Source organism: Hermetia illucens, chromosome 2 (assembly GCF_905115235.1).
Source record: "Hermetia illucens chromosome 2, iHerIll2.2.curated.20191125, whole genome shotgun sequence".
Lineage (NCBI taxonomy): Eukaryota > Metazoa > Arthropoda > Insecta > Diptera > Stratiomyidae > Hermetia > Hermetia illucens.
Genome location: NC_051850.1, coordinates 543,631 through 557,386, shown reverse-complemented (window position 1 = coordinate 557,386; position 13,756 = coordinate 543,631). Strand labels below are relative to the sequence as shown.

The 13,756-nt window shown below is 42.1% G+C and overlaps 2 protein-coding genes across 10 annotated transcripts in view; one reads left to right on the top strand and one right to left on the bottom strand.

Annotated features, from left to right (window-relative positions):
• Positions 1 to 13,756, top strand: part of LOC119650418 (IQ motif and SEC7 domain-containing protein 1) — a 238,119-nt gene that overhangs the window by 221,765 nt on the left and 2,598 nt on the right. For 8 of the 9 annotated variants that reach the window (XM_038053213.1, XM_038053222.1, XM_038053220.1 and 5 more), the window contains 3 exons: positions 11,929 to 12,255; positions 12,315 to 12,699; positions 12,765 to 13,709. In XM_038053213.1, the coding sequence (XP_037909141.1) occupies positions 11,929 to 12,255; positions 12,315 to 12,699; positions 12,765 to 13,709 (1,657 nt within the window). Of the gene's footprint in view, positions 1 to 6,398; positions 6,424 to 11,076; positions 11,684 to 11,928; positions 12,256 to 12,314; positions 12,700 to 12,764; positions 13,710 to 13,756 lie in introns of those variants that run through there. The other variant, XM_038053214.1, reaches the window with a different exon arrangement.
• LOC119650417 (centrosomal protein of 135 kDa) overlaps positions 5,477 to 13,756 on the bottom strand; it is a 44,045-nt gene continuing 35,765 nt past the window's right edge. Inside the window, exon 18 of the mRNA XM_038053211.1 lies at positions 5,477 to 5,522. Within this exon, the coding sequence (XP_037909139.1) occupies positions 5,492 to 5,522 (31 nt within the window). The 3' untranslated portion in view covers positions 5,477 to 5,491. The remainder of the gene's footprint in view (positions 5,523 to 13,756) is intronic.

Below are 13,756 nucleotides of genomic sequence, written 5' to 3'. Positions count from 1 at the left end.
TGCATTGTTTCACATAGAACCTTGAAAAGAAACAATAAAATCAAGAAAAGTATACATATACTCTGAAGGTTCAATGCTTCAACATCGGATATAGAGGAAACACACATTGTAGCGAGCCAATATCTTCAGCAATAACCTGAATCTGAAAATAATCTCGAAAAACGTTGTTAACAGAATTGAAAGGTTGTTCATGAGTGCACTCACAATTGAAACAAAATATTCGATCAACATTGGAAAGAAAATTTCAAACGAAATTCAAAACTTGATAGTAGCGAAGTACTATTTATATATAATGCATCAGCAACTTACGTATTAGAGGGTGGCTCTCATTAGATCTTTACAAATACTTTCCGTTTTCAATTGCCACCAGCTCCTCACCCTTTAAAGCTCCCTTTTAACTTTCAATTGCACGGTAGTTATCCAGTGCTTGCATTCGAATTCTTCACTATGACAAAAACACATTTTTTCAGGTTAATTGACTGGTAGACAACCACAAAAGTTGGCTAAAATGTTCGATGTGTCTTCGCCCATGGACGAGACAGGCCAATCACACACGTCTCGTAATGCCCTATTTCGATTGACAATTGTCACTAAAAAGCACTTTCCTATTGTTTCTGTCACCTCTGTTAGTACTCGTCCTTATGAGATCCTCACCGTGCTTGTTTTCCCCACGAATAGTGTTCCCTTCATAATGTCATGTGTTCACTTCCCTTGTTTCTATTCAGCTTGCGAAGAAATCTTCGATCCTTTTCGGATATCATCTTTCATTCATTTATATTTAACTCTTATGACATTCATGATTCCTTCGTCTTGCCGTTCAAAGTTGGGACACGATTGCTGGTATTCTATATTTAGTTTTGTCCAATCTTCCTACCAAACGACCCGTGTGTCGCCATATCTGAGAATCCTCTCCTTAATTATCAGCTCGATCGTGTTAGTCTACCACCGTGTCGAAATGTATCTATGATAAATTCTACTTCGACTGTACTAATTGGTTTCCCAATTGCTGGCGTTGTGTCCTGCAAAATCTATCACGCAACCAGGCAGCGCTTGCATCTTATGATATTCTGGATAATTTTCTTCTTTTTTATGTCTTTTTCCTCAATGTCTTCTAATTATACATACGAGGTACGTCGAGACAGTAAACGTTGGGGAAAGCTTCAGGTTGGTATTTTTAGTGGAGTTAAAACTGTTTATGTGAGCTCTCCAATATACGTCTGAAACCAAGAGATAATCTCAACAATGACGTCACACCTTTTCACCCTCCGCCAAAAAATTCAAAACCACAACTTTGACCAGAGAAAATACAAGTTCAACCAAAAAATATGTTTTGGGACCATAAATTCGTAATTTTGTTTGAATATTTGGCTCAAGGGGAGATCATCAACGCGCAAGATACGGTGAGACCCTAAAAAAATTAAAAGGATGAATCAGAATAAAAAAAGGGGCATGCTGATGAAGGAAGTTTTCCTACGGCATGGAAATTCTATTCCTAGACTCGTTTGGATGGGACGTTTTGAAGGTTACCATTTGTTCACTTCCCTGAAGGTGCGAGGAGCAGTTAAAGAAGCTGGCGGGAGATTTTTCGAAGAGGCATTAAAAAATTGATCTTCTGCCTCACCACCTGAAATATGTGGCGAATTTTTGAAAAATAATTTACATGTCTACAAATATAATCATATTTTTTAAATCTATACTAGTTTTTCAACTTACTTTGAGCATATCAACTTACCCTAAAAGAACTCGACCATTTACATCCAGAATTATAGGCTATGCAAAAGGATCATTTTGTTCTCCATATATGCAGCATTTTTGGTTCTATCGTATACACACAATGGTTTTTCCCATAGATTCTATTCTATTCTATCCTGGAAGCAGCATGACTTAGAATGGACTTCGTCGGATCCATAAACTTTGCCTGGTCAGTTGGCATGATATACTTTCAAATTAATAAAAAGCTAGCATGACAAAATTTCGTACGTTTTCAAAGACCAAAGTGAATTTTACCAGAACTTTATCACCAATATTACTTCTTAATTTAAGCGGTGAGGTTGTCTATGCTGCCTTGGTAGGAGATCAAGAGCTTGGATGCATCATGACATCTTTCCTCAAAAACATTGACAACTGCTTATGAGCGATTCATGGACCTTGGCCAAACAGCTTTGGATTCGAAAAAGGGGGAAAAAACAGAATCAGACTGAAAATGAATACCGACAAAACCGAGGATCTTAGTTGGACAGGTCATCGTGTTCTTCCTATCTTCATTAATGCACAGACCATTGGAGGTGTCAATTAATTTGTATATTTGGAGAGCTTTTTCACCGTCGACGGTGGCACCGAATATGATAACGTTAATACGCTGTGTTTGTTCCGCCGGTGTTCATCAAGGATCTGGAAATATAGCTATCTCAAGACCAATAGTTCCATATGATTACGTCGTGGTTTTTGAACATGGTGTGGATGAGAACATCTGATCCAGCATAAGTCTAAGTTCGTAGTTTTAGATGTGCTCCTTCCTGAGACAGACGTTGTCGTGGTAATCACCACAAACTGAAAGAAGACAGACACTCTATAACAATCCTACATCACCGCAGTCGAATTCGTGCAAAAAAACACTGTCCTTACCTTTTTTTCGTGATGGAAGGTGGAAAGCTTCAAAAGCTACCGCAGGCTCCTGCCACAGGGTTATGTGGGACTCTTACCCACTAAAACCACCTCCTTCTCCTTCCACTCTCCCCGCGGGACTCCCATTTGGTATTACATCGCGGGGCTGGATCAGAATTTATTCTGCACTCATGTCAACATTCGTGTTCCTCTCGCGTTCATTCTTTCGGATGACTTCCTCCTGCCTAAGTTTCTTTCCGATGGCTGTAATCACTTTTTCAACTTCGGTCCATATCCCTTTGGCTTTCACCATAAGCTCCATGATATTTTCGGGTGTAAAGTGCTCCCCGGTTGTAGCTTCTAATGTAGCCCTTTGGGTTTCGAATCTGGGGCAGTGAAAAAAGACGTGTTCTGCGTCCTCTGGAATGTTTGCACACTGTGGGCAATATGGCGAATCATCACGCCCAAATCGATACAGATATGCTCGATAGCCTCCGTGTCCGCTCAAGAATTGAGTTAGGTCGAAACCTATTTCGCCGTGAGGTCGCTCGATCCATTTCCGAATATCCCATATGATTTTGTGAGTCCAACGGCCTTTTTCTGACTCGTCCCACTTCTCTTGCCATTCCGCGACAGTGTCAGCTCGTGCGAACTGTCGCCGACGGGCAGGAGATTCTCCGGTGAGGTACGTTCGATCGTAAAGTCGTTGTATTTCTTTCGCCAGAATCTCAATCGGGATCATTCCTGCTATCACGCAAGCTGCTTCATTAGAAATTGTTCTGTAAGCGCAACATGTTCGGAGTACACTTATGCGATACGCAGCTCCAATCTTTTTCTTATTTATTATATTTTCCAGTGCATCTGCCCATACTGGGGCTGCATACAGTAGGATCGAACTGACCACTCTTGAAATAAGGAGTCGACGGCTCGGCCTTGGGCCATCTATATTTGGTAGCATTCTCGCAACCAACGCTCCGATGTTATATGCCTTGGTTGCTGCACCCTCCACATGCAATCTGAAATTCAACCTCTGGTCAATCATTACACCTAAGTACTTAAGTGCAGGCTTGAAATAAATTGTTTGCGTTCCAACTTTGATCTTCATGGAAGTGCACTTTCTCCGCTTGGTAATAAGTACTACTTCCGTCTTATGCTCTGCGAGCTGTAGACCAGCATTTTCTAACCACGATTTAATCTCATAGACTGCATAGAGCTCGGCTTCCTCGAGAAGGCGTGCAACAACCGTCACACCAATATCGTCCGCGAAACCAATGGAGGCCACACCAGTAGGAAGGTCTAGGGCCAGTACTCCGTTATACATAATAATCCACAAGAGTGGCCCTAGGACAGACCCTTGTGGAACTCCGCATGTTGTTTGGTATCATTTCATTCCTTCATCTGATTCGCAGCACAGAGTCCGATCGATTAGGAAGTCGGCAACAATACGCACCAGGTACTTCGCCACGCCTAAGTTAATTAGGGACTCAAGTATCTTGCTCCATCTAGCGGAATTGAAGGCATTCTTCACATCAAGTGTGATCACTGCACAACATTTGCCCTCGTCAAGTGCGGTCTTAGCTATGTTAGCTACTAGGACAAGTGCATCCGTTGTAGACCTCCCCTTTCGAAAACCGAACTGATTTTCGGAGAGATTGCTATCCTTTTCGGCAATTTGAATTAATCTGTTATAGATTACTCGTTCGAATAGTTTGCCAGTATTATTTAGAAGGCATGTCGGCCTGTAGGACGAAGCTTCACCCAAAGGTTGGTTTGGCTTGGGGACTAGAATTAATTTCTGCTTCTTCGATTGTGTAGGAAATACTCCTTTTTTAAGGCATGTGGTGAACGCCTCGGCAAACATATTTGGAGCTATTTTTACTGCTGCCTTCAGAGCTTTATTGGGGATGCTATCCAAGCCAGGTGCTTTATTTCCAACAATTTTATCCGCACCTTCGAGGACATGATCGAGGACATCAACAGTCGACTGAGCCAGGCGAACTTTAAAACGCTTCGCGTCTATTTGGTGTTTAATAACAATTTTGGAAGCAGTGAGCAAAACAAAAAACACGAACAGTGAAAGTTGGTGAATAAGGTGAAAGTGACAAACAAAAGTGTATAATTATCTGAATACTTTGCAAGAAATTCTTCATTGACTCTTCAGTGATAATTTTCCCTTTGTTTGCCCTCTGTATTGAGCTGGATATTAATTAGCCGTTTACTGAATGTGTTAGCGGCTACAAACGTGACTAGTGAATAAAAAAGGAAACTGACGATAGTGATATACGTGGTGCGGTGCGAGCTTGTCTGCCCGTCGATCACGTGAGAGCTTACCTAATTGTCTGGCTCTTCAAGAGCCAGTATGCTTTATCCCTTTTAAACCTTCACTTCTATGCTACTAGAATTAGTGGTCGTGTATCCTTCGGTATGCATATGGACCACTTATTGAACACCCAACTACTCTTCTTATCAATTTGGCACAGTTTCAGCGTATCCTATTCAACCGGACTCTAAACCCTCCCCGTTCAAGGTTACCACCCCACACTTTTCTACCGCAATATTATTTTCTTTTCAAGCGGATTTATATACAATGAACACTGCCAGTGCGCTAATGCACTGTTCTCCGTTGAGAAAACTATTTCAGGTTTGTGTTGCGGACATTTCCTGGCCCCACAACGTGTCCACGCTTCAAAATAGAAAAACGCGAGGTGTGAATGGTTTGTTTTGCAATTATTTTTGGGACATCACGATGGTGATCTAATGTTGGCGTCAGCAACGTAACCAATGGCTACGGGAGCGATATCGTTGTAGACGTATGTTATTGCTCCTAGAAGATGATTTTCTTTTGATACATAGCATCCTTGGCTGAATCTCTTTTTTGAAGAGATATTTATTTCGTATACATTGTGATACAGGACCGCCTGGAAAGTAAGTGATACCTTTACTGTGGGAAGTAGAATTTGTCTGTAATTCTTTCAAGGTAGTTCAGAGCAAATGACTTCCTCTGTCAGGAAATACCATCTCATATTTTCACCTTTGACTATTCCTGAATGCCTCTACAAAATTAAAAGGAAGTGAAAAACTTGTAGCTCATTTATGCGACCCAGTGTGAAAAGAGGGAAGTTTCCTAAGAGAAACCTATGTAAGGTAGGCTGCCCACTTCCGACTCTGCTCTCCTTTCACAATATATATATTGGCACCGGGCCCAATATTTGTTTTCTCTACCGCAATAATAATATATCACATAGAATTTTCTTTCAACTATCTTTACTCAGTAGAGCATATCCAAGAGATATTTGTGGCCAAAGAAAAATATGCCGGAATTATGGCGCTAATTTTGCAATCATATACTTAGAAATCGGTCCTTAGTTCTGGTGTGACTAACAGTGTCGTTGTTCGATGTTCGCGTGATCAATACAGTCTGTGATTAATTCGTTACGTATATAAATAAACCGTTTAGTGTTTTTTTGCATAAACCCCAATTAGATTTGACTGTACTTGAATAGAAACGCGGTCGATGTTCTTATTATCCGAAAATAAAATGATTACTTCAATTGTCTTCTATTCTAAGTGAATGCCCTTATTTCGGAGTGTTTTTCATAGTGCAATGTGTACAAGTCAGGATACGCTTGAAGTGACAATAATTAATGTGAAAATGAACAGAACCTGCAAATGGAATTCCCACAATGTGAAATGTTTTGTAAATTTGTGGCTCTGTACGAAGCAGAAAAACAAAACGAACTTTCAGAATATTTTTAGAATTCTTTTCGAATCACGAGCCTTCTTCAAGTGATTTTAAAAATTTTTAAGAAATGTTGAACGGTTAGTGAACGGATCATCGTTTTAATCCCTTTATTTTTCTTCCTACCCGCGCACGTCCTTAACAGAAAAATTAAGCTGATGTGGTTGTTTGAATATCAATTTTGTTTTCCTATAATCCAAATGTTTCGGTATTTTCCAAGTACAAACAAATCGTTAACATGTTGAAAGTGAAGTGAATTTTTTTCTGTGAATACGCAGCCTGCAAATAGCCGCTGCGGGGTGGATAACTGCTTCGCACAACACCCGAATGGTCCAACAGATACATACCTTCCTTTGAGCAAAGAAACTTCGTAATCTTCCTCGATTACTTCGGCATTTTTTTTACTTCCCCAAAATAATGTTTAGTTCCTATGGGCACTTAGGAAAACTACAATATTATGTGTCGCTTACATACCGGCTTTTCTCATTCCGGATCCTATTTGAAATGCATATGAAATTTCAGTGTAAAACTCAGAAAATTTCTTCGCCTGAATCGTTATTTTCTCTTTCACATTCGGAAATTTATCTTGCAAAAAAAATCGTGGAAAGCGTCACCGAAATTTATTTCTGGTTGAACGCCACAAAATACGCTTTGTGTATGATTTATTTTTAAGCCGCAGATTCCGACAATTTTCGATAGCACGCAGCGAATGGTACACACGCATAGCATAAAATGACAATTCACTTTTATACGACCTTTCTAGTTATTTGCTTTTAAAATAATAATAATATTAAAGAAGATTGCACTGCGCCTTGAAGGAATATTGTGCGCCACTTTGATGGTTATAGTTCGTTCATCATACCTATAACCAACAGAAATTTAAGGGTGCACTTTAGACTTGTATCTGGTAGTAGGTAGGTAGAACCTAGGAATACCTATGCATACTATCTTTTTTTTTTGTGCGCACACGGAGGTGGAAAATCTTAGAAAGACACGTCCGCCGCAGCTCCGCCGCCCGAACGCCGGAAGTACAGCGGGCGTATGTGGGATTCACACCCACTAAAAACCACCCCCGGTCTCTCCAGCCCCAGTCCCGCGGGACCACCATTAAGGCATTACTTCGCGGGGTAGGTTTGCTCTTAGGCACTCATCCTTCTCCTATTTGCGGCTTTTCTCCTTCTTTGTTCCTTCAGCAACTCCTCCGGCATTTGGATGATTGCGGAGCCAACCACAAGCCACTTCTCCTCGGACTCCAGCATCTCAGTAACCAAGCTGTCCGGGGTCACGCTCCTGCCCAGCACCTGGTTTAAGCTCCTTCTCTCCATCGTAAATCGTGGGCAGTGGAATATCACATGCTCTGGATCCTCCAGTATGCCATCGCATCTGGGACAGTTCAGAGAATCATCCAACCCAAAGCGGTGCAGATACTGCCTGTAGCAACCACCGTGTCCCGTGAGAAATTGGGTAATGTGGTAGTTGGTCTCCCCATGTTTTCGCTCAAGCCACACCCTAATATTGAGAATGAGCGTGTGCGTCCACCGACCTTTCGTAGACTCGTCCCATCTGCGTTGCCAGAGATCATGCGACTCTGACCTTGCCGCATTTCTACGCTGTGCATGCCCCTCCATACGTCTTGCATGGTACAGGACACGCATTTCTTTGTCCAAAATGTCAACAGGGATCGTGCCTGCCACCACCAATACTGCCTCGTCTGATGTGGTTCTAAAAGCACTGCAAACCCTCAAAGGTGTTCCCTAAAACTCAATTTGGTGTCAATTATTACCCCCAGGTATTTAATTGCCGGCTTTGATACGACCGTATGTCCACCGACCTCCACTTTCACAGTATTATTTTTCCTGCGGTTCGTTAATTAAGACCGCTTCCGTTTTCGCGTCCGCCAAGGTCAGCCCGGCCTTTTCTAGCCAGAAATTTATCGCTCTCGCTGTTTCCGTCGCGTAAACCTCCACATCTTCTGGGTGTTTTGCTGCAACAACCACAGCTAGGTCATCAGCAAAGCCGACAATCGTAGTCCCCTCTGGGACGGGAAGAGCAAGCACCCCATTATACATGATATTCCACAACAGGGGACCAAGTATCGATCCCTGTTGTACCCCGGCTGTGACAATGTACTCTTTGGGGCCCTTATCCGTCCCGTACCAGAGAGTCCTCTCTGAGAGGTAGTTTTCCACCAAATTCGCTAAGTATCCGGGGACACCTATGTCAGCCAACGCCCCTTTAATTCTATTCCAGTTGGCCGAGTTGAATGCGTTTTTCATATCCAACGCCACCACGGCACAGCAGCCGCCAGAAATCAGTGCACCTTTTGTCAGGTTTACCACCATGTTAATTGCGTCCACCGTAGAGTGGGCGCGTCGGAAACCGAACTGGCGTTCCGACAAACCATTGCTGACTTCGACGATGGGCAGAAGTCTGTTGTAGATGACTCTCTCCATCATCTTCGCCATTGTATTTAACAGGCAGATAGGACGATACGACGCTGGGTTTCCAGGTGGCTTATCAGGCTTTGGCTATGCATACTATCTGCAGATTGACTAAACTTTCATACATCTTCTCGGACAGTGTCAGGCGCTTACACAAACTACTTTTACGCACCTGGGAGAACTTAATACTAAATGCCATGTTGAAACATTTGGAAGCAGAGAACATAATTAGGTTTTTGTCGGTTATAGGTTTGGACGACGTACTACAATTAATATGTATACTATAACCAGTAAAGGGACATAATAGTTCTTTTATTTAACAAATATTAGGTACCCCAAGTATCTTTTCCTACTTTACACAAAAACCGGAAATTCTAACAGAATATATATGAGGTTGCCCGGAATCCACAATTATTGTCTTCAGACATCTCTAGGATTTCACGGTGGTAGTCTAGCTCGCAGTTATCTGTGAGTTTTGTCATTATTATCCTAGTGAGGCTCAAACAATCATGCAAGCGTTTCGGTTCATATGCAGCTATAAACCATTCTTCTTCTTTTCTAAGTGTCATGAACATGAATCCCTTCCCAATTGCACGGATAGGTTCAGCATTGCGGCTCCCTATTAGCTAATTCATCTGCTTCATTCTAGCTAGTGGCAGACTCTTGATTTTTTTCAGATTTTTCGGTTGGGTAGTTTCTGAGAATGGGTCCGTTAAATCCGTTCGATCACTTTCGACTCCCGGCACTCCCCACCTTTCCAGTAAATGTCAAAAGTAAAACCGGCTTCGAAAAGGACAAATCGAGCCTTTCATTTGATACCCCACATAACTATATTTGGTGAAAAAAAAGTACACCTCCCTTTTGCATGCATTTTTACAAGAGGTGGCACATAACTCCCTGCACACTTCTTCCTTTCAGACAACGGACCTGCTCCCGGTATAGCCAGGGTTCGTGAACCAGAACTACCCCAATGTCTTTCTTGGAAATTGCTCTTGCAATTATTGTATAGTAGCTTTTGCGTGGTGGAGGCCATTCCTCTTTTAATGATTGGAATTCTTATCCAGTGTTAGAGTATCGGCCTCATCCTCCTCAGACATGGCGCTTGTCTGTGATTCATTGTCTGCCTGGTGCTTAAGGTGATCTAGGCTGCGATTAAATAGGACGCAGGTCTACCCTCTTTTTGGTAGCTGTCTTCTTGGCCTCCATAGTCTTCACGGGTCTTTCAGGGATCTGGATAGATTTTTCCTTCAAGGCATTCTTCGAAGTATTTTTTTGGTTACTCTTTATGCACGGGCAACGAAATATTATGGAACTTGTAGTCGATATGGCACTTGTTGCTTCTGATTGCCTCCATAGATGGGGCATTCTGCTCGCTGCTTCTTTCCCTCATTTTGGAAAATCATGAGGTTTACTTTTTTGGTACTTTGGGAAGGCAGACCGTCACTATGTGTACCCCTGATATATCAACCCCAGCACATATTGAAAATTGTGTTCATTCCTTATGTGGATATTTGTTTCGGAAATGCTTTAGGTAGAGTAACTAATCTAACGCTAGCTCCTAACCTACTTGAGGTTTCCTCTCCTTTGGAGTCGGGCTTGTGTTTCTTGGAAGCATTAGCCTCTGTCGCTCCCTCCTTCATTCCTGCTTTGAAAGGCTTACGTCTAACCTAAGTTACTTCTGAGTCCAGCCTTTCTTTTAAATAGAGCAGACATAATTTTTCCCCTGTGCCATCAGGGCCTGTTTTCCTTTTAGCGTTTGATATTGCCAACTTCAAGCGTACTCTTGTTTTTCCCTGCCAGTTTCGATTTAGTATTTATTGTATTTCTCAAATTCGTTACTGTCAGCAATTATGTTGCTCATATGATGAATCCATGGCTGATACTAATCTTGAACATAGTCGAATGACCATAAAGTAGTCCTTAATAATACCAAAAATTGTTAAAAATAAGATTTTGAATTACTCAAAGAGGAAATTTACCAAGCCAAGTTAATTAGAGTTTAATTGTTCGTTAAGGAATCCTAAATTTTAGTTCATTTCTTCGGGCTTGCAATGGTTAATGTTGCATCCATACTAGAAATTATAGTACTGAACTCATTTGCGGTTATATGAAAATATGAGAAAGATCCTAAAGATTCAGTTTCATAGTGAAATGTAAACCACAGCACGGATTGATTTTTCTGTGACGTTCGATGTAACAACCATCCGACGAGCGCCTAGTTTAGTTCCCTTTTGTCGACAAATTAATTACATCTTGGGAAAATCTAATAGAAAGTCATCACATTTCATGTAGAAAGCTCGACTACGGCATCAACCACAACAATAACCAAGAAAATATCGCCACATGGCATTGATAATAATTGGAGAAGTAGATGGCAAAAATGCTTTAAAAGGGTCTCGTCATGGGCATCGACTCCCTTATCGTCGGCGATATTTACATCATCATCCAGTCCACCATCTACATTACCACCATCATCACCATTGACGTCGTCATCTATAGTGTCGCTATCGTTGTCTCGGCCATCGGCTGCAATTGAAAACCATCAGAAAAAGATCTCAGAAGAAAGTTCAATTGTTCCTAAAAATCGGCATGAAAGACACGATGATTTCCATTTACGTGGTGCGAATAGAATATATAAATTGTTGGCTCCCAAACTAAATTCTCCTCAAATCCTCTTGAAACTGGGCCAAGTGTTGAGCTCAAAGAGATATGAAGGTCACTTTAAAGAGCCTTTCAGGAACTGTAATTCGCAATCAGTACTTTCATGTGGGGAAAGAAAAAGAGCGGGCAATTCAGAATTAGTCAATAATATAAAGCATTCTAGAAAAGGAGCTGATCGGTTTCATGATCCACTGCACGTTTTCTGCAAATTTTGCACAATTCGTTTAGAATTTATTTGGTAATAATAACGAAATGTTTTCTTTATTATGCTTAAAGTCTAAGAATACTAATTGAGAAGCCAATTGAAGTTTTCTATTAAGCGTGGCAAAATGTTGACATATAACACCTCAATCTATTGAAACTTAACTGAATTAATTTCAATTATCAGCAAAGTGGCTTTAAACCTTAGATTAGTTCGCACTACATATCAAATACTGTGCTTGCATTCCACTCAACCTTTTTGCTTTATTCTTCCATTTGCAGGTATGAGCTCTCACAAGATCTTTTAGAGAAACAAATTGAGTTACTCGAGCGTAAATATGGCGGCTTGAAGGCACGCAATGCCGCTATCACAATACAACGTGCCTTCCGACATTACATGATGGTTAAGAAATTCGCCTCAATTACGGCAATGGTAAAGGCGGAGAAACGATTGAGTCGTCGAACAATGATGGCAGCAAATTCAACAATGAATGCTGACGATGGTCCACCATCGAATTCATCATCGTCGACTTATGGTAGCGCGATAATAGAAAATCATGCCGATAACCCACAAAATCAATCTCCACAACAACCAAGAGTTTGCGCTACGTAAGTTTCTGTTTTCATTTTCTGTGAATTATCATTGATATGTTATCATATGTTTTTAGTATAACTGCAACGCCCCCTGGCTGCCATGCTGCAACAAATCGCATTCCGCCCACTAGATCGATGTCGCTTCGCGAACGTCGTCAGATTGACTCAAGTCCAATTCCACGCAGTCAGTCTGGTAACACATCTCCGATGCCGCCTGCTTCGTCTTCAGCCTCGACTTGGTCCCAAACTTCTTCAATCATAGGTGGAGGACCTTCGTCATCCACTTCCACACATCCACACGTTAATCTGTTGCATGCTTCAGAACAGCATTATTATAGCACCCCTGTTTGCCAGCAGCAGCCCTTGCACTATCAGGCCGGACAAGTTCCTTACCAATGCGCCCCACATGATAGTAGCTATTCTTCCCAACAATTGGATTTGTCATTGAATTCATCTTGGGTAAGTATTGATTAAACATACTTTGAAATTATTCAAAACTGTAACTAACATCCTTTTCATTCCAGAATCCTCATTCGCCACACACACCCTACTATACGGCAGCTCAAATCTACATGCGACCACGTGGCACAACCCCAACGGGCAGTGGAAAGCGAATACCACCTGAAGTCCCCAAGCGCACATCGTCAATAACAACGCAACAGCAGCAGCGCCAAACACCTCCGCCTCCTTCAATGATGGATACCTCGCGCCATCTGAGACCAAACGGTCTGTGCAAAACCTCTGAAAACGGAAGCCTGACCTCCGTTCAAAGCTCGGGCAGTGATAGCAGCGCAGCTTCGGCTGAACGCGTAGCAAACTGTGATCTCAGTTCGGATCGATCGAATTCACCGCAAACATGGAAACGCGGTACGAATTTGAATAGTTCGAACCAATTCGCTCAGTCTCCAGATCATCTGATGATGATGTCCTCGCATCCGAGTGCTTCGCCTTCTGCGCATCACATGGTACCAGAGGAATGCATGAGTTCGCATACAAGTGCAGCTCAATACGAGCAACATGAACAGAATGAACAGCTCGCCGTTGCCGCAACCACACCTCAAAACTATAAAGTGTCGGAAACAATACGAAAGCGCCAATACCGGGTGGGTTTGAACCTATTCAATAAAAAGCCGGAGAAGGGTATTGCTTACTTGATTAGAAGAGGCTTCCTTGAGAACACGCCCCAGGGTGTGGCAAGATTCCTCATCTCGAGGAAGGGCTTGTCACGTCAGATGATTGGAGAATACCTGGGTAACTTGCAAAATCCATTCAACATGGCTGTTCTGGAATGTTTCGCTGCGGAACTAGACCTATCTGGCATGCAAGTTGACGTGGCGCTGAGGAAATTCCAGGCATACTTCCGTATGCCAGGCGAGGCACAAAAAATCGAACGACTGATGGAAGTGTTTTCGCAGCGGTACTGTCACTGTAATTCTGATATTGTGGCGCGGCTCCGGTCTTCCGATACGGTAAGTTCCATACTTGCTTTGAGTGCAAACATCGATACAAGCTCTGT